Source organism: Silurus aristotelis (genome assembly GCF_946808225.1).
Source record: "Silurus aristotelis genome assembly, chromosome: 7".
Classification (NCBI taxonomy): Eukaryota; Metazoa; Chordata; class Actinopteri; order Siluriformes; family Siluridae; genus Silurus; species Silurus aristotelis.
The window spans coordinates 22,373,837-22,393,887 of record NC_139580.1 but is presented as its reverse complement, the minus strand read 5'-3'; the positions used below and the strand labels follow the sequence as shown (position 1 = coordinate 22,393,887).

At 39.7% G+C, this 20,051-nt stretch overlaps 1 protein-coding gene across 4 annotated transcripts; it reads right to left on the bottom strand.

The window, feature by feature from the left end:
- Positions 1 to 670: 670 nt before the first annotated feature.
- Positions 671 to 18,738, bottom strand: glg1a (golgi glycoprotein 1a). 4 transcript variants are annotated; one of them, XM_083546584.1, is made up of 28 exons: positions 18,347 to 18,738; positions 13,086 to 13,115; positions 12,778 to 12,864; positions 12,450 to 12,665; positions 11,833 to 12,036; positions 11,679 to 11,750; positions 11,370 to 11,556; positions 10,907 to 11,118; positions 10,144 to 10,265; positions 9,900 to 10,001; positions 9,625 to 9,778; positions 9,361 to 9,390; positions 8,740 to 8,877; positions 8,308 to 8,394; positions 8,042 to 8,104; positions 7,797 to 7,910; positions 6,773 to 6,861; positions 6,505 to 6,622; positions 6,259 to 6,351; positions 4,981 to 5,118; positions 4,716 to 4,839; positions 4,416 to 4,558; positions 4,208 to 4,309; positions 4,021 to 4,128; positions 3,816 to 3,936; positions 3,635 to 3,741; positions 3,186 to 3,349; positions 671 to 906 (listed from the first exon to the last, which is right to left on the bottom strand). In XM_083546584.1, exons 1-28 carry the CDS (start codon positions 18,662 to 18,664, stop codon positions 825 to 827), a joined length of 3,525 nt encoding a protein of 1,174 aa, XP_083402710.1. In that variant the 5' UTR covers positions 18,665 to 18,738; the 3' UTR covers positions 671 to 824. The 4 variants fall into 4 exon arrangements, with proteins under 4 accessions (XP_083402710.1, XP_083402707.1, XP_083402708.1 ...); XM_083546581.1 differs by lacking the exon at positions 9,361 to 9,390 and having other exon boundaries at positions 18,347 to 18,720; XM_083546582.1 differs by lacking the exon at positions 671 to 906 and having other exon boundaries at positions 2,131 to 3,349; positions 18,347 to 18,729.
- Between the last annotated feature and the right edge of the window lie 1,313 nt (positions 18,739 to 20,051).

Below are 20,051 nucleotides of genomic sequence, written 5' to 3'. Positions count from 1 at the left end.
GTTACTTAACGTATGGAAGAGAGAATAAAACGATAAGCTGTAGTGAAAATTTTAAATGGAGTTCGAAAATACAAACCAGCAAATTGATTTTTTTATTAACAATTCTCCAAATCACTTTTGTACATAACAAAAACAACAAATTAAGACAAAAAAAAAAAAAAAAGCCATTTTATAGATATGTATAATACATGGCTTAATCAGATCTGGGGGAAAAATACTTTGCAATAAGTTTGTACAATGGAGGAAAGAAAAAGCATACAAAAACAAAATGCATTATTACCATTTAGCATATGTTAAATAATTACTGTGTTTTCTATTGTTTGTAAAAAGGTCACACACAGCAGACATTGAGCACTTACAGTATGACTTCACATTATTTCCTGCCTGAAAGGAGGAGGAAATCGAGCAAATTTGCAGAAATCTTTCCAGTGCTACATTCACTTGTTAATCATTGGCAAAATATTTAAGGAATGGCCCACTGAACATGCCCATAGGTTTTTGGGCTGGCTGAGAGACGAGATGAGACACATGCTTTATCAAAGCGCAAAAACTGACGCTTTTCCAGCCGGACTATAAGTGAATGTGAATTTAAGCAAGTTAACATGATTTAATACTGAAGAGATGTGACATGGAAAGCTGAACATTTTCTTTGGGCCACTCTTTACAATTGCTGTTGGAAAAATTATGCTGATCTTGAAACTTTTTTTTAAACATGAAAAGAATTTGAGAGTAAAATAAAAATGGTAGAGAAATGTTTAAATAAGCAGAATTTTTAAACAAATGTAACTAACAGCCATGGTCATTTTCCATATCCAACATACACATTACAAGTAAAGATGGGTGAAGGGTGGGTCTATCTGCTTCTTAGGAGTACAATCCAGTAGCTGTACTAGACGGTCAAGTTTTCTACAAGAAAAAAGCAGAAGCAGAGACCTCTCTGTAAAACCACAGCTATATACAATATATGGACATTATTTTCCTCCTTCCCGTAGCATTGAAACATGACTTGCTTTGACTTGAGGTGGGACACTGAAAAATAGACGTGCGAATGGAGGTCATAGTACAGCTCTTTTTTTTCTCGGATACATGATAAACTGTGTTTCCCCTTGACAAACAATTGGAGTGTTAACAAGTATAGTTATTTGAGGGGGGAAAAAACTATGCCGTTGGTTTAGCGCTTTTAAAAAGGTTGCAGATTCAATCACCAACAAGCTTTCAAAAGTTTGATATACTGAGAAACTTAACACATAAAACAACAGCTTTTAATAATTTGAAAAGAACAGCAGGTGTGTCATGGGAGTGCATGCAAAAGAGTAAAGGGCATGATTTTTAAAATGGGATTTCTGAGCTGTGTAGGCGGCAACATTGTTCAAGACACAATAACTGGCTGAATTACAAAGCATTTCAGCAAGTGTTTAAAATAAAACAAGCAAAAAAGCTTTTTTTAATCCTTTACCTAGATGGCAGAGTAGAAGACTAGCCCCAATACTATACGATGAGGCACCCAGAAAACACAAAACCTTAAACCTACAATAAATTAAGGCCATCAAACCTGACCAATCCATTAATGCACAACTAAACAAGCACACACAAAACAATGTGGCTTGCAAGGAGGCTTGGTTGGCTGAGTATGAATGAACGATATTAGCGATCTTTAAGTATGGCACTATAATGCTTCCAGTCACCAGTACCCCTTTTCCAGATATTAAACCATTAATACGCTAAACTTAGAAGAAATCTGAGCACAGGAAGTGACCCAACGTCTGTAAAGATTGCTCTGTATCAGACTAAAGTCTGTCTCTGCATTGCAGTAGTAAATCCCAATCAAGTTGCCACATAGGAACCACATTGCCTGCCTGAGCTGCACGAGTGCCTTGACATCCTGTCTAAGACCACTACGGAATATTTATCAGCATCTCAGTCAGAAAAAGAGAGTGTCGATCTAAGGTCATCTACCTCTTACCCACATAATATGCTGAATTATTTCAACACTGCTATGCATCCTACCCAAAAACGCTTGTCTAAATAATTCAATTTATGGCCCCCTAGATCCTGAGTTCTTCTGGCTCAGATGCAGGCAGCTTTCTTCACTGTTTAATGGTCTGTTAGTATCTGGGAGTACAGCGAGTCTGACAAATATAAGATTATTTTTATTCATCAACAACCCCAACCTATAATCGCAGACACAAATGTCCATCTGTAGAGAATCCAAAAAAAAAAAACACTCTTGAAATTAAGTAAACCCACAGACAAGATATTTAATCTTGAACTATTCATTCACCCTCACAGGAAATCATACACATACACGCACGTCAGTACAATTAAATCATACCAACTTTTTTAACCCCTGTAATTAATTAATCACAAAAGGCCCTATTTAGTAGTATGTCTATTAAATCAATGTCAAGCATGTTATTTATAAATAATAATATATAGAAAATGATGCCATTATTCTCCCATTAGATGGTCTGCAAGTTAGAGGACAAGTCATAGCCGTGACCTTATTAACAGGAACAACCCATGTCAATAATAATGAAAATTACAATATCAGTTAAAATAATAAAAGGAGCATGTTATCAGACCTGCACAAACCGAATACCACAAATATACTAGTCACCATACGTAATTGAAGTGTATGGCAACCACCCACAACCACACAAAATTATTTCTGAAATTTAGTAGTGAGAAACCTGCTGCCACTGCTTCATTGTCTCAGTAGACCACAGGAGAGCAAGAGCAAATGCAGGAGAAGAGAAGAGGAGAAATGCAACACGAGCTCCATGAGCATGGAGAAAGCAAACAGGGGAAAAACAATGTCTCAGAGATGCTGGCACAACATACTTAGAAATGTGAAAACACATATGCACACACACAAAATGGCCCAAATGTCCACAGCAGGCAGGTCCGGTCACAGAGAAGCAGATGACAATGCGGGTGTACCGCAGTCAGAAAACATGGACACTGTGAAGAGGGTAATATCAGGTCCCAACATGGCTGCCGCCAGTAGCAAGAAAATTCGTACAGTTTCAGTCTTGCTCGTCCTCTTCATAGCCAGGGCCCGGGGTGAGAGAGGGACAGAGAGGAGCACTGCTAGCTTCTCCACCCCCCTTTTGTATAATGGGGCAGGAGGAAGGAAGGACATTGGGGATCCCCCTCCTCCTCCTACCCCTGGCAACCCTCTTTACCTGTCCTTCAGCTCCTGCGTGACACGCTTGGTGATGCGGCCGCACAGCAGCCCCATGAAGAACAGCAGAACGACAGACATCGCCAGCATGCTCAGGATATAGTTCTTAGCAGGAGAAGAAAGGACCTGACCAGCCAAGTCTGAGAAGCCTTCTGCTGGTGCCACCTGGAGGCAGGAAACAGAAAACATCAAAATAGAGGGAAAATGCATTTAGAACAATGAGTGAGAAAATATTAAACAGCAAACACAGTAGGAATACAAACATTAGCGCAATATCAACTGATTTTGACTAAAGATTACAGTCTATACTTTTTTCTTTTCTTTTACACACTGAACAAAAAAAATTCAGTTATCCATTACATATAATAAATGTGATGTTTATCAAACACAAGAGGCTCTAGAGACAGTGAGGAAAAAAAGACCATCAGAATCTCTGAGCTTCTCAGTTACCTTGGCAGCATAGCTCCACATGTCTATACGGTCTTGTAGTCTCTTCTTACACTCAGGCTGGAGTCTCACTCTCTTATCTTGAAGAGCCTCCATCAGACAAGACATCTCTGAAACACACAGCAAAATTTATATCCTCTAAAGCCTTTTCAGCAACACACTGACTGTAGTGTTAAGTACTCACGCCTTCCTCTGCCAGGTGGGATGGCAGCGCACTGATGCTTAAGGTCAAGTGCACATGCTGTATGCAACACTGGATCCACAAAAATGTCTGCTTTACTCTCCTTAAGGATGTTTAGCACTTCCTACACACACCAACACCATAAATTAAAACTACACGGCTAGGGAGAATCTCAGACAATTTTATAGTAGAATACATGATAATGCACCTTTTTGCAACCCTCGTTTTTTATCTTGAGTAGATTCACTTTAAGACATTCCTCCACTTGACCTGTCTGTTCCTGGGCTGCTACCTCCTCTGCACACAACCGTGGGATCTGACAAACAAAGATGTGAAGTTACACCATACAGTGCTACATATAATTATAGTGACAGGAAGCAGAAGGTCTAACTGACCTCTTCCGTGCACTGCATCTGTAACTGGGGGTCCAGTCTGTAGTCCAATGCAGACTCCTGCAGAATTACTCTGATCTGGTCCTCACAGTCTGAAGAAAGACGCTGCATATGGAGTTCAGCAATAGTTACAATCAGCATAGAGTGCACAATCAGCTACACATTTTGAAGTGCAAAAAAATACAGCAGTGTGGATTGTTTAAGAACAGACCTGGTCTGCATATTTGAGTTTGAGACAGGAGATGACCTGGCCCTCTAACTCCGTGTCATCTTTCGCTTTGCTCAGAATGTGCTGGCAGAATTTAGGAATGTCTGCCTTACAGGCCTTCCTCAACACTGGGTTCAGTCTGTAATCTGGACATGTGAAAGAAAGAAAAGTCCACTTAAACTCAAGCTAATCATGATCATATTCAAACAATGCTTAGGGTTCTCTCGAGCAATGTGTCATGTTTTTAAAATTGAAATAAAAAAGGTAATGGTATAATGTACAAGTATGTCTATTGGACTATACCGGTGTTCTGGGTGATCTGTCTCTTGGTGATCATTTGTTTGCATTTAGGGTCCATGAGTTCACTGTTCTTGTTTTGCTTCAGGCACTGAAGCATACTCTTAGCATCGGCTTCAGCGCAGAAACGCTACAACATCAAAAAGCATGTTACAATATATAAGACCCTATAATAATGCTGTTTTGTGATTTACTGCAAATAAGGCAAGAGAACAGTCTGTCTGTCTGTCTGTCTGTCTGTCTGTCTGTCTGTCATTTTATACTTACTTACCCTGATCATCTGCTTACACACTCTCATAAGCTGAAAGTCAAGTTCAGGGTCCATCATCTCAGTCTCCTGCAGTTTAAAGATCTTCTGGTGACAGCGCTGGTGCAAAAACCTCTTATTGTCCTTTAGGCACTCAATCACCTGCATAAATAAAAACAGTTTATAGATATTTATGCAACACCAAACCTAGATATGGATGAACTTATGTTTATTTAACAATTCAATTATCTATGTTTGTACTAGGTGGCGCAAAATGAATGCATGTTTATTAAATGGGTAGAGAGAGGTTGGCAACCATCCCATATCGCCTGTAAGTAGTTCAGAGGGTTTGGTTTTTGTGGCCACGTCGCAGTGGACCGTCAAACAGTTAAAAAAAAAACAAAAAAAACAAAACATTTTGTTGTTACTGTTCAACGTCTTTTCCGTCGACAGTCCAATGTTGTGCGTGTTGGGCTGATCCCTGATTGCAACACAATACTCCGATGGGTTAAATTGTTTCTCACAAAGGAGGAAAATCAACGGGCCATCCCCGTACGGCTCAGACTCCAGAAAATGCTGAGAGTGTAAGAAGGCAGGTTCTTCAGAGTCCTCGGCGCTCAACTAGGTGTCGTGCTCCAACTTTGGGTCGGCCTCATCATTCACTACAGTGCATACTACACGACAAGGTAAAATTTCATCCGTACAAAATCAGGATTGTTCAAAAGCGGTGTCAAGGTTTTGTGAAAGAATGCTTGAAAATATTGCTTCTGATGGTGTAATGTTGATAAGTGATGAGGCATATTTCCATTTGCATGGTTGTTAATATGCAAAACTGTCGATTTTAGGCAGCAGAGAACCCACAAGAATTACACCAGAGACCTCTCTATAGTGCTAAGGTTACAGTTTGGTGCAGTGTTTCGAAAGTGAAGATCGTCAGACCTGTCCCTTGGCCCCCATGCTCACCAGATTTGGCCGTCTGGTGAGCATGGGGGCCAAGGGACAGGTCTGACGAAATTGCAAATGTGCCAGACGAAATGTGGGAAAGCGATGCAGAACTTTGAGGAGAAACTCTGGATGTGTGTACAGCCAGAAGGAAGTAATCGGTCAGATATAATCTTCAGTAATAAAATAATTAAGGTATATCCATCAAAACTGCATTTATAACAAACTGTTCTGGAGTTAATAAAAATAAATTATACTGAGAATCAATGAAGTTACACTTATTTGAAAAACATACATGCTTTTTGCACCACCCTGTTTTTTCTATATGCTATTCTTTCAGGTTATTTTAGAAAGACAGACCTGAGCATTGCCAAACACCACATTCTGACAGCGCTCCTTAATGTCCTGCTTACAGCTCTCGTACAGATCGGGTTCCAGTCGAACATCCTCTGACTGAAAGAGAGAACAGCACCAGAGCTACACTACAGTAACTACAGACAGTGTCGTGCAGTATCAAAACAGAGTCACAAAAATCAAACAGTAAGAGTGTGCATTAACAACCTATTAATATTGAGCATTAATATCCTGATTTGAGAATTAACAAACCATCTCCAGTTCTTCCACTCTGAGCTGCCTCCGGCATTTCATGGAAACACGCTGGTCTTTCACTTCCTGCAATGTGTCATTCCTGACCATGGTGCTTAGACAGATGACTACATCGACCCTGTACACACACACACACACAAACAGGTTTATTCAATGATCAGTTTTATTGCAGTCTGGGATAAAGTAGAAAATAAATCAATGTAATGAAAATACGGCTTGGTTACTAAAAAACAACTGTTTTAGCTGGCAATTTTAATGCTACACTCACTTCTTTTTGATGTTTGGGCAGAGCTTGAGCACATCCTCCTTGCAGGCCATCTTAAATTTGTAAGAAAAGCGGAAATCTTTCAGCTGGACCTGAGGAGTAAATGGTGAACAGCAGTGAGTGAAGAAAGTCGATCACTCAAATTATTAGGGGTGCCCCCTTTAAAATCTGGTTCTGCATGGAAACTGGTTATAAATTTGAAGATTTATCACACAGTAATGCTGGACTCCAGATAAAAAGCTAATTTGACTTAATACAACAGGTGACATTGAGCTTATATACACACACACACTATGTTTGGATAAGGTTTTTTTTTTGTCATTACACGTGTATGAAAACGTAGAAAAGCAACCAACTGAAGTACTGAAAGACAACGCTTACAAATACATCAGATCTTACAGATAAGGGTGGGTACAAAAATAATCCTGTTTATATATTTGATTGTATTATACATATTTTACGTTTATTGCATAAAAAGTATATCTGATGAAATTGTACTAGTAAACAGTAGTAGTGGAGTAGCTATCCCAACAACACCATATCTGAAGTCATGCCATAATAAGCTTAGGTTTCTTCTTCTGGCTGCACCCATTAGGGGTCACCACAGAGGATCATCTGTCTCCATACTACTCTTCTTTTACATCTGCCTCTTTCAAACCAACTACCTGCATGTCTTCCCTCACCACAGCCATGAACCTTCTCCTTGGCCTTCCTCTTTTCCTCAACATCCTCAGCATTTTCCTACAGATATACCCCACGTCCCTCCTCTGCACATGTCCAAACCATCTCAATCTGGCCCCTCTCAAGTTTTCCCCGAAACGTCCTTTAATAAACTTGTTTCTAATGTCCATAAATTCATAAATAAACAGTCCTATTTCATTTTGTAGAAAGAGCATTGTGCAAAAACCATTTTCAACTCATTGAATATTTATCTTTGACTTGTTCCTGTACATTCAACTGTACAGTAGTGACATAGGCAGCTTGATACACATGATGAACTATGCTTAGGTTTTTGAAGGTGAATTACCAGTTGAAAGTGAGTGACTCCGACTGCACACTTTTCATTCATCTCCTTCTGGTGTTTATTGAGCACGAGACACTCCATCAGATCTCCGGTGTCTATTTGATTATCTGCCACCTCCTATTAATCGAATCAATAACAAAATCAGGTAGAGAGCCACTAATTAGAATGAACACAAATAGAAATGGTTTTAATACAGGATGATGTTTTGGCTGGGAAATCTTTGCGGTTAACTGAACAATCTGACTTACATGGCAGTGCGCCTGGATGACTGGTTCACAGGCTCGGATTAAAAGAGCTTCAATCTGGATATCCTTAAGATTTATAAAAACATAAAAGTTTATAGTTTACAGAAATATAATTCAAGTTCATCACATTAAACACATTAATAAAAAGACAAGTTCAGTATAGTTTAAGCAGCACATCAACTGCTGTCATTATTTATAATGTAATAGTAAAAAAAAAAAAAGCCTGATTGAAAGAGAAAATGGGATGAAACCAGGGAAGTGTTTCTTACTTCAGACTCCAGCTCAGTCAGGTTACCCACCACATCTCTACATTCTGAGCCCAAATCATCTAAATGATCCTGTAGACACTCCAACTCCTGCAACACACACCGTTTAATGAGTGCTACAGTAACAAGATATATATATATATATATAAAAACACACACACACACACACACACACAGTAATTCACCAAAGAAACAGGTTAAAACAAGCTGTGTTTGTTTTTAAGTCTGAAGAAGTTGGCGGGAAAGAGAAATGATTATATAATTTTGATCTCAAAAACAAAAGAATTGGCCTTGTGTTGCAATACTTTGAAGGGAACTCTGAATTATATAGCTCTGTTATTTAAAATGCTATTGTATAAAATTGCAGCCAGGTAATCAACTTCAATCAACTTCCATTACTTGAGCTTTTTTCTTTCTGCTGTACATGTCACAAACCTGTCCAGGCTCTGTTTTCTCACTGCACCATTTGCCCAAATCGGTCATACATCGTTTCTGCAGGTCTGGGTCCATCTTTACATCCAGAGCCCTCTGATGGAGGATGCGCTGCACTTCAGTTTTACAGTCACGAGATAACTGTAGGTAAACAACATTTTAGAGTTATCACTTCTACAGAAATTAATACGTACACACCACACAAACCTCTCAGGAACTAGAGCGGCACACAACCTTATTTAAAAAAAATAAAGTGACACTTGATTATCTCTCTTAACTAAACCAAACGTACCCAATACATTGACATATCTGATTAGTCAGAAGGATCCCACTTTCCACACCAACCCAAATCATTTCCAAATTATAATTATGAAATTAACATTTTCATGAAATTTTCAGTCTTTGCACAATGAATACCACTACAGACAGTGCCTCAGTTCCTAATACTGATGGAATAAAATTGTCTGATATTCTGAAACACATTTGCCAATTCTACAAAAACTGAAAATTCAGAAAAAAAAGTGAAGAGTGAAGCTGTTACTTCAGTCTGCCCATCTGAATTATTTATCATGGCATGCATAATTTGGCGAACTTGAACATCTGTAACAAGAATACAGTACTTACAGTATAAAGATTGTTGTTGTCTGTGCGGTCCTGTAGTTAAATTTAAGGTTAGGCTTAGATAAGTCAAAAATGTTATGTCAGCTAAAACCAGCAGTCCTAACATCTCGCTATAACAGGCCTGGAAAAAAAAGCTTATTACCGACCATTTCTGACATGCATTATGCCATGTCTTATGCCTTACAAACCTCTTAATTTTGTTAGATATCAGCGGTAGTTGGGTCTGCTAAGGTGCATGTGTGCGTGTGTGTGAGAAAGGCTCCTCACCCGTCGACCCTGCTCCTCGGTGCGGTAAGCGTGACGGTACAGGCAGGAAAACACCGCTCCTGGGGGCATGAATTCACTAGTCTCATTCCAGCCATGAGTGTGGCAAATACGTGCAGCATCATTCTGACACTTCCTGTACAGGATCGGGTCCAGCCTGTAAACAGCAAATAAATAAATACACACTGGAAAAAAATTATATTGCCACAGTGATTTGCAAAAATGTCCGAAATCAAACTAGCAATAAATCATAAAAATCAGCGACACCAGTCACTCACTTCCAGTCTCTGGAGATAAAGTACTGCAACTCTAGCAACCTGTGCTCACATTCTTCCACCATCTTATCAGTGTAAAGATGCTCCATCAAACAAGACAAGATCCTATGTGAAAAGCAACAAAAGAGTCAATAACAATCATCTTCCAACAAAAAGAACAGAACTGCGGTCATGACAAATCATTATAGTTCACACTTAGTCATCAAAGCGGTATATTAAAGATTGAAGAGAAATGAGGTTGACTAACATGGGGTCTCCATTTCGGATGTGTTTGCATGCGGTCTGGATGACTGACTCGCATGCCTCATTGAGAGCTCTGTCAATCCGGTAATCTGCGCCGGGATCCGTCTCCTGGATCAAAGTCTGGAGCTAAGAGCATTAAATATATTTTAATTAAAAAAAAAATTTGAAATGATTCAAAATCAAATAAATAAATAGATAAGATATATACAACTTTATTGTCATTGCATAGTACATGTACATAGCAACAAAATGCAGTTTGGCACTTATCAAAAGTGCAAAGTGTAGCATTGTGCAAATAAAATGTGTAGCATATGTACAGTATGTAAAATTATATATGTTAACATATGTACAGTGAATAAATAGAATGAGTAAAATAAAGCAAATGAGTTATTATACACAGTCAAACATATAAAGGACAAATTCTACTAGACCTAAACCAACACTTAACGGGCTCAGAGCTTTGTTAGCATAGGAAATTCAGACAGAATACAAACAATCTGTAGCAGCACGGGTGTTGTCAAGTGTAAAAATAGAGGAGGCACTTAATAACCTCCTTATATAAGACAGAGCAGATCTGTGCTGAAGAGAGCCGCTTGAAGAGAGCGTGGGGAGTTAGTTTTTTCCTTTGTTTTAGTTCAGAGTGCAATGCAGACAAGCATGGAGTAAACATTAAAATAAATAAGGGCCTGTACTTTCTCACATCTGCCTTTCATCTCCTCGGTAGACTACTGACAGCAGGCCATAGTAACAAACTAAAGGCAACTTACAGATTTCTGGCAAAGGTTGTCGAAAATGCCCTTGTCACGGGAAACCCTCATGAGGCAGTGGAGGGTTCGGCCTTTGTGGTGCAGACCGGAGCAATGATTGTCAATCTCACTACGGCAGTGCAGCACAATCTCAGGACTCAGCGAATAATCCTCCATCAGCATGCGTCTATAGTCCAACATCTCCCCCTGACACTCGCCACTCACAGTGCGTCCTGATATACAGAGAATATAAAACGGCTTCTCATACCTGAACCATGTACAACCATCTAGCTGCTATCGAGTACATAAATATCAACACAGACGATACATTAATCTCATCGCATGCAACTCTGAAAGATAGGATGGATTGAACATATTTAGTACACAGTGATCACAGCATGCCAGGTAAGCCTGTGTTGCAATTAGCAGTTTGGATCAACACATAGATTGTTTGGGCAACATGCATTCTTATCTGCACACTCACCTCTGTGTACGGCAGACTCGAGGCACAGCAGCAAGTAGGATAGCTTGGCCTCTCTGCCACGGGGTAACGTGGTGTCTACATTACAACGATATTTCCGCAGGTCCTGTTTGCAAGCCTTGGCCAGGGAGTAGCTCACTTTGTAATCCTGTGCGATCAGCTTCTGTCTGGTAGAGAGGGCCTCTTTACACTGTGCATCAGGATACAATAAAGAAACAAACAAATTGATAAATATTTTTTTATAAGGTAAACAAGAATAGATATAATAATCAGGTAAATAATCTTGTTTAAGTTGAAGACAGAAGAGTTTACCTTCACAGACATAGACTCCTCAAATTTGTGGTTAAACAGACATTTGTAGACTCTGCCCTCACCTGCTGGAGTCTGGATCAGCAAAAACAACGAGATGAGTACACTATTCTACCAGTAAAAGGTGCACAGCAAATATGCAAAGTCACAGACGTACATTTTCGCAGAAGCGCTCGCGATCGTCTCGGCATGCAAAGAAGAGGTGCCTGTCGAGATGGAAGTCGTCCGATGACAGCTCGGCCACACGCATGATGGCCTTCTTACAATCTTCTCTGATTGTGTAACCTTTTGTCTGTTCCTCTGCTTCGCTCACCAGCCTCTTCTCCAAGCATGCGATCACCTCTCCCTGAGAGTGTACATCCTTAAAAAAAGAAAGAAAGCATAACTCATCCTCTGTGGATTTTATATTGCTCTTTACTGCTGGGTTAGCCAAACCATGCTTTGAATTGATTCTGAAGATTGGAAAATAATGAATAAATAAAATGTGCAAAAAAAATACAATTAAAAAAAAATGTAATAGAATTGATTAAGCTGGTGTTTCTTTAATCCACAGCCCATGAATTGCATCACAACTCAATTATATACACATTGCACATTCTGACATGAATATGAAACGAGAAAACGTTTTAGTATTGGTTAATCAGCTCATGAGTCAGCTGTGCTATTAAGATGAAAGCTTTGATATGTGGTCAGTGACACATCAAAGCTCGATTCCGGGAGACATTAATAAGACATTGACATTTATCGTGCGTGTCCGAGAAGGTCCTGGCTTACCTTCTCACCAGTGTTAACACTTCCACAGTGCAGACTGTTGATATCTTCCCTGCAGCTGTCCATAAAGCCACAAATGAGCCGGTAGTCGCTGAAGATGATGGTAGCCATCTTTGTGATGTACTGATTGCAGTGGTTTTCCGTGATGTTACTACGGTGATCTACCAAGCATGACACTAAATAGCCTTTTCCCCGCTCCTCTGATGCACACTCTTTAATCTGTAGCCACAAATACACATTATTTATTTTTCATCTAAAAATCGATTCCTTCTGTTTCAGTTTACACTCAAAGGCACAATATGCTGGAAAGAGATGACATAAGGGTACTTACGTCACCAATAGTACTCTTGCACACCTCCACGGCTACAGACTCAAACTTTGGGTCTGTTGTCAGGTTCAGTTTGTAATTCCATAGCAGCTGAAAAAAAAGGGAAAAAGAGAAAGAGGACTTAGCGAAGGCTTCGTACATGCCAGCTTCTGACATACAACCCCAGATCAAGCTGTTACCAAACAACCTGAGCATATGGATACAACACATGCTTATAGAGTGTGTCTCTCATCACTGAGTTCGGTTCAGCATGAATCTGGAACATTATGAAACACATGACACGTAGGAGAACAGTGAAAAATTATACTCACATGGTTACAGTTGGCTGCAATCTCCATTTCCTAAAGGATGAAAAACATAATAGCAGATGTTAGAGGATTATGACTATGATACCATGAGACTTCAGGCATTAAAGAGGCAGGTTTTAGTTCATTCTCAGGCACTCTTGGCTAAGTCAGTTTAGCAGTTTATTGACCACAAATGGTTTACAAACCACACACACACACACACACACACACACACACACACACACACACACACACACACACACACACACACACTTTAATAGGAATGTAAACTCTAAATTTCAGGTGCTGTAGGTCACAGCACAATTATGCATCTCTGCAAGCATAATTAGTACACAGTGATCACAGCATAACAGGAAAGTCTGTGTTGCAATTAGCAGTTTAGATGAACAAATAGATTGTTTTTTTTTTTTTTGGGGGGGGGGGGGGGATTAAAAATTTTTTTTTGGAAATATGGAAATAATTTTTCATGTGTACCATGTAGTACATGGTACTTTGTTCCATTGCAAAGTACCATGTACTACATGGGTATAATGCAAGGCTGAGTTTGACAACACAGTCATCATACAAAAGCACAGCTGACAACACAGTAAAGCTGGTTCCTAAAATATTCAATAACAGTTATATGGAACTGGTTTGCACTTTACACAATGAACAAAGTCCAAACAACATTTGTTTGAAAAACCATGCATATCAAGATGACAAACTCATCTAACCGCTTCGACAGAAGGCATTACCATCATCTTCCAAAAAGCCAGATAATAGATCACGGGAAATGCACAACAGTAAAAAAGCCAGAAAAACCGCTTTTGTAAGACTACAGACTAAGCGCATATATAACGCATTCATTTACACGCCTCTGCCCCTTCCTCTCCCCATTCCTATCTTCTCAACATTATGCTCCGATAGAACAATGGATTAAAACCACTCATACAACTGAACAGCACAATCATATGCCACCCAGACACAATGCATAAGCACTTCTACTAGTTGACCCTGTCAAAGAAACTTGTAAATGCAGGAAAGGGGACAACAGGTCTCTTCAATCTCACCAGACTTAAAGACAAATCTCTGTCTATTACTACTGCCACATTCCAGGAATGCATTTAGGTCTGAAAGATGAGAAGGCCAGAGCTATGTGTTGAAGGAAAAGAATTGTGTGTGCGCGCACACAAAGCATGGGCACGGTAAAAGACAAACGCATAATTACAAACTGCAGGTGTAACCACAATGGTGTCAAAATGGAAGCTGAGTTTTCAACTCTGAGCACATACACTGCTTTCAGCCCTGCTCCTAATCCTGACACTCAACCCATCACTGTTTACTTGTATTCTCTCCCCAACCAAGGCGACTATGGAACTGAGACTGGATTGTTTCTGGCTGCATTTTCTGCATATTGGTTTAGGCTTAATGTTTTTGTAACTGTACAGTCAGCATTCAATCAGCTGTGCAAATATATTAAATCAAATAAATATGGTGCACTAGGCAGCTTTTGTGTGACTGCTCCAGTTATCTGGAATTGGTGCATCCTGTTAATGCGTTTTATTTTACATATTGACACGTAACGAGCATCCAGGAAGCTCTATTCCATCTAAAAACACTTATATTAGTTTTCCTTGTTGTCAGAAATAGAAGTCGAATGTTAATCATTGCTGATATCTGGTCACTTCATCACCCAGGGATATTTGCAGTATCCCTACACATCCTTCACATCTACAACCTGTAAGGTTTTGGAAAGAAATAATCAGGTCCACATTAAAAGTGAACCATTGCACCATAACCTTATTTACTTCATTAGATTTATGTACACTATTGTTTGGATGGTAACTGCATTTCATTGTCTCTGTATTTGTACTCAGAGTGACAACAAGGTTGAATCTAATCTATACACAAACTCCAGGACTGTCAGAATGAAGCACTATCCTCCTAATATTCTGTTAAGGGATTTTGTCCGACTGAAGCGCTCTATTCGGCACATTTTTATACTTCTAGATATTACAAAGTGGCAGACATTATATAGATTTTGCCAAACCATTAACGTATAGAACGGTACAGGAATAAACAACCCTGCAAGTCAGAATGAGAGCTTCAAGGAACAGATTATACCTTCAGCTGCTTTATTTTTCCCCCTCATCATTACAGCATAGTCTTTTACTTCTATTACTTCTAATAGAGGGAGGATACATTTCGTAAGAGTTTTTACTGCCGTACTGTAAATCCCATTGGCTCTAACAAGCTGTCTTGTAAAAGTGATAAATGTACAGGTATTGTTAAGTCCATGTACACTCTATACAAATCAGCACCAATTTCCCCCAATCATGGACCAATTTTGGAGCTTGCAACCTGTTTTTATGATGTGATGCGAAGAGTTCAATGGCACAACGTTCTCAATCTGCCAGCAACTCTCATTTTCAAGAATTTTTTATTTTCACAGCACTGAATCGTTCAGTACAAGCACCTCCGCAACAAGTACGATTTGTGAAAGAGTGGATTTATGGACGGTTTGACTTTCAGCAGGAATCTCTGAGTGAAAAGGATAAAAATGACACCAAGGCATCTTAATAATAATCTGAAAGGAAACACCTTCAAGAAACACTAATTATTACAGCAGTGAAATGCAGTAGAAAATTCTCTAGCAGCAGCATTTGGCAATAAAGAGGAAAGTGTGATTAATGATTTACATACACTTTGGGACTAGGAGAGCTGCTTAAATTCCTACAACCTGAGATCCATTCAGGCTGAACAAGCTACAAGGAAAATTGGAGTTTATAATAAAAATTTGCATATTTGTCGATGTGCTTCAGTGATACAGATCTTTGCATATTTGTCGATCACAAACTCCAAGGCTTTGTTTTACTCAATGGGTTACTCCAAAAGTACTCTTCAGAATAACCTGCCAGAATGCTGCTTTAGCATCATCGTTGGACAAGTTAAAATGTGACTACGTGACTGACTGACTACATGAGTTCACGGATTACAATTTCTAAGAAAAGCACCCAATGGACAACACACTATTCAAAATAGGTATCCAGAAGAACCGGATCGAGGGTTAGCAGAGACAATGTTAAAAATTACAGCAGGCCTCTTTTTTGTCTTTCACATCATACTGAAACCTTTGAGACTCAACAAATCAAATGTGTGGTTGGAGATGACAATGACAAACAAACAAACACCTAGTGGGGGCAAAAACAACAACAAAAAAACCCCCCTGAACTGTAGCTTGAGTTGTTTCTTATTTCTTAAGAACACCATCTTAGCTAAATACAGCTGTGGGAAATCCTGCCCTGGATGCCTACACTCTCACACAACAAGGAGTAACTGATACAAGCTCTACTCTTCTTCTCCATTCAGTCTTACAGGAGTCTTTCTTTGAACAGCTGAAAAGAAACTCAAACAAGCCTTCAACACACAGAACAGGGAGCAAAAGCATGGAGGACAGCCACGGACTACTTCATTCACATTCAGACTGAGACAGGAAGACCCTGAGGAGTACCACTATACTGCTCCTTGGTTTTTTACATCTCATTCTCGTTCAAACCTTCACAGCTCACTCCACTACCGCTCATGAGATAAAGTAGATCTTTGTCAAGAATGTATAAGAATTAAGGAATATGAATTTTATTGGAAAATAGATAAAATTCCCCCTGCAGTTGCCTGTATACGTTGAAGTTTCAGTAAATGTCAAATTGCAATATACTACTGCATTTAACTCAGCAACTGCATTTAACTCAGCAACTGCATGCAGGGCAATTTAAAAGCAACACTTTGGAAGGCAGGATCACCATTGTTGGGAGTCAAATTACATCATCGGTGACAACAGTGGGCATATGTGGCCCAGCGCCAAAGACATGAAAAATGAAATATAAACCACTCCATCAACTGCCTTGATAATATAATGCGCATTCTTATCAGGACTGGAAAAGTCATCCAAAAAGGGCGAACACTCATTCCATAATCCTGCCAACATCAGACCTCCTCTGCAACTCGCTCAGTCCATGGCGAAGCCTCTCATTAAAGCCACCCCATCTTTTTATAGATCACTCGGCTCCACTTCACAAAATGCTGAAAAAAAATCACGAAAATCACTAGCTCTGTTCAGACTGAAATTTTGCTCAAATTCAATGACAAAGCATGACATTTCTATGCTTTCCTGTAAGTTTGCACACACATCTCGGCAAATGCTGAGAAGTTCAACAGCTGATAAATATGCAAGGGAATCCCCCCCCTCCTCCCTCTCTCTCTCTCTCTCTCTCTCTCTCCCAATGAAGATACAATTTATATTTATTGCTCGCTTGGGATACTTATTTCTTTGCCTAATAGAGAACCAAATGGTCCTGCATAACTTCGTAACTGTGCCATTGTCCACTTGGAGCATTCCTGCTTTCTATGTAAAGAAAAAACATCTCACATTGGTTGTTTTAAGCTGTAACAATAGGCAATATGAAGTTTATTATGTACTACAGGAACTCTTGCAGAGCAAACCATCTGAATTTGCCCATCATTTCTCTCAATCGCTGACATTATTAAAGTTGGAAGGGTACAGATTGAGGTCTACCAATTAATTAATTGACCCTTATTGTATCAGTTAAATACCCTTGTTATCCAAAGTCTTCCAATTATCTTCATTAGAATGGAGACTGGCTATGTATTTACATCTTTTAGCTTTTTTTTTAATAGCAGACAGCTGTAGCATATACAGTGGCGAAGTTCATGCAGAACCATTCCCTGGGCTTTGCTAACTTCCTCGGGCGTGAAGGCGGAAGTCTCCGGGATGCTAATATGATGTCTAGTTCACCCAGGAACATAATATGAAAAACATGTAGCAGCCTGTGTTCTATCAATAAATGTGCTACAAAAAAAAACCCCAGCTCATTAGATCCTACTCGAAAGCATGGCTGAGTATTTGTAATTAAAATAAAAACCAGCATCAGTAGGACGTTTATTTAACGCTAATAGATCATACCAAGAGTTAGCAACACTCTGTCTCACTCTATATTCTATATTTGTTGTAGACCTGATTTCTGAAGACAAACCCGAGATCATATTCACACCATGATCCATATGGGATTCATGTACTAGTTCTGGCTCAGTCTGGTTGCATTTGGAGAGACAGGCGGACATCATGTTAGGAAAACGGTGCTAACGGGGAGCTGCGCAGATAATAGCACGGAGCCTAGCGCCGGCCAGCTCGCCCCGTGAACGCGTTTCTCCTGGCACATCCGAACCTACACAATGGGAGTGAACCCATTGATGAACAGGCTACTGACCTCTTTCCGATCTTGCAGACACTCGAGCACGGCCAGGTTGTTGTTCCATGAATGTTTGGAGCAGAGTCGGGTCACGTCGTCGCGGCAGGCCTCCTCTTCGGCCAGCTTCCAGCCGGTGGAGCTGCGGCGGGACTGAGAGGCCGCCGCTCCAGCCTTCGCATCGGCTAGCCCGCCTCCGGTATTTTTGCCATCGTTGGCGTTCTCCCCTACGTTCCCCTCGGCGTGGAGGTTTGGGGATTTCACTCCCTGAGCAGGACGAATGCAAGCGGGAACGGCTAGGAGCAATAGAAGGAGCTGCACACGTCTACAAGCCGCCATCTTCGGTAAACCGCCTACGGTAGCCGGACGCGAGTGATTTGTGCGTGTGCGCGCGTGTAAAAGAGAGAGTGCACCAATGAGCCGCACGTTTTTCTTTTCAGCTACACACAAAACTGTGCCACGTCGTGGCTCGTACAGCAGTTACAGCCCCCTGGGTCCTCGATTAAAAACCCAATTGTGATCTTATCCTGTACAACTCATTTTTACACATTATTGAATAACTAGTTTTTCTTCAAATGCAACCATCCCATGAACTACTGCAGAACAGAAACACAGATTTCGGTTTTAATAATGTAATATACCATTTTGTTCCACCCAGATCTGTAACATATCATATAACAATAATTACCTAGCTAGGTCACTAGGTATTATTAAAGTAATTCGATTCATATTAAAGAATTACACCTCAAATTAATTACATACAAATCAGCTGGTGAAAGTCCTTTAAAGGCCTGGAGCACAAAAAAAAAAACATTGAAGGACTGGGTTCTTACAATTGAATAGCTCATAATTTAAAGATGTGTCTTCATTTTGACCAAAAAGCTGATTATGAAATGGTTCTGTAGGAAGGTTTAAGTGTTGGGGAGGTGGTAGCTTAGTGCTTAAGACATTGGACTTTGGATCAGAAGGTTGCGAGTTCAAATCCCAGCTGCCAGTCCTGGGGCCCTGAGCAATGCCCTTTGCCCTATAGCTGCTCAAGTCAAGAGGCTTTTATTGTCATTTCTACTATACACAGTGGTACACAGACAAAACGAGACAACATTCCTCCAGAACCCGGGTGCTACACTAAACAACATAGAGCTACAAAGATACGTAAAGTGCACAGAGTGCAAACAGTGCAGATGAAAACCAGTACAGACAGACAACACAAGACAAAACACATAACCTTAGATAGCACAGACCAGTAAACCTAATGTATACTTCCATTATACAGTATTGTGCGTTGTACCGCAGTTGTATGAATAAGATCAATGTAAGTTACTATGGATAAGGGCATCTGCCAAATGCTCTAAATGTAATAAGTAAAATAAAATAGTACATACAAATAAGATACAATTATTTTCACGTTGTCATTACTGATATTTACCAACTAGAAAAATACATTAAGACATAGACCCAAATATTGATGGATTTAGACAAAATAATGACAGCCCTTCAACTGATTCAACAGTTTACAGTTTTCATAACACGTAATTAAACTTCTAACCATATTAAGTAGCATGCCACCTCCAATCTCTTTGAGGTGTGTGTTGTGGTACCTCTACAACATACTTAACATAAAAAGTGTGTATATTTTCCCATTTCAATGTTTTTGGTAATCACACTCTGAAAAACTTTTCCAGGAGTCAAAACAGTATACAGAATTATGATTCCTATATTTAGTGTT

Excerpts from the sequence above, each read along its gene's own strand:
- glg1a (XM_083546584.1), bottom strand. The coding sequence starts at position 18,664 with ATGGCGGCTTGTAGACGTGTGCAGCTCCTTCTATTGCTCCTAGCCGTT. Across the intron at positions 6,862-7,796 it reads GAGTCACTCACTTTCAACTG|GTCCAGCTGAAAGATTTCCG; the intron begins GTAATTCACCTT and ends TTTACTCCTCAG. Across the intron at positions 3,937-4,020 it reads AAAACGAGGGTTGCAAAAAG|GAAGTGCTAAACATCCTTAA; the intron begins GTGCATTATCAT and ends TGGTGTGTGTAG.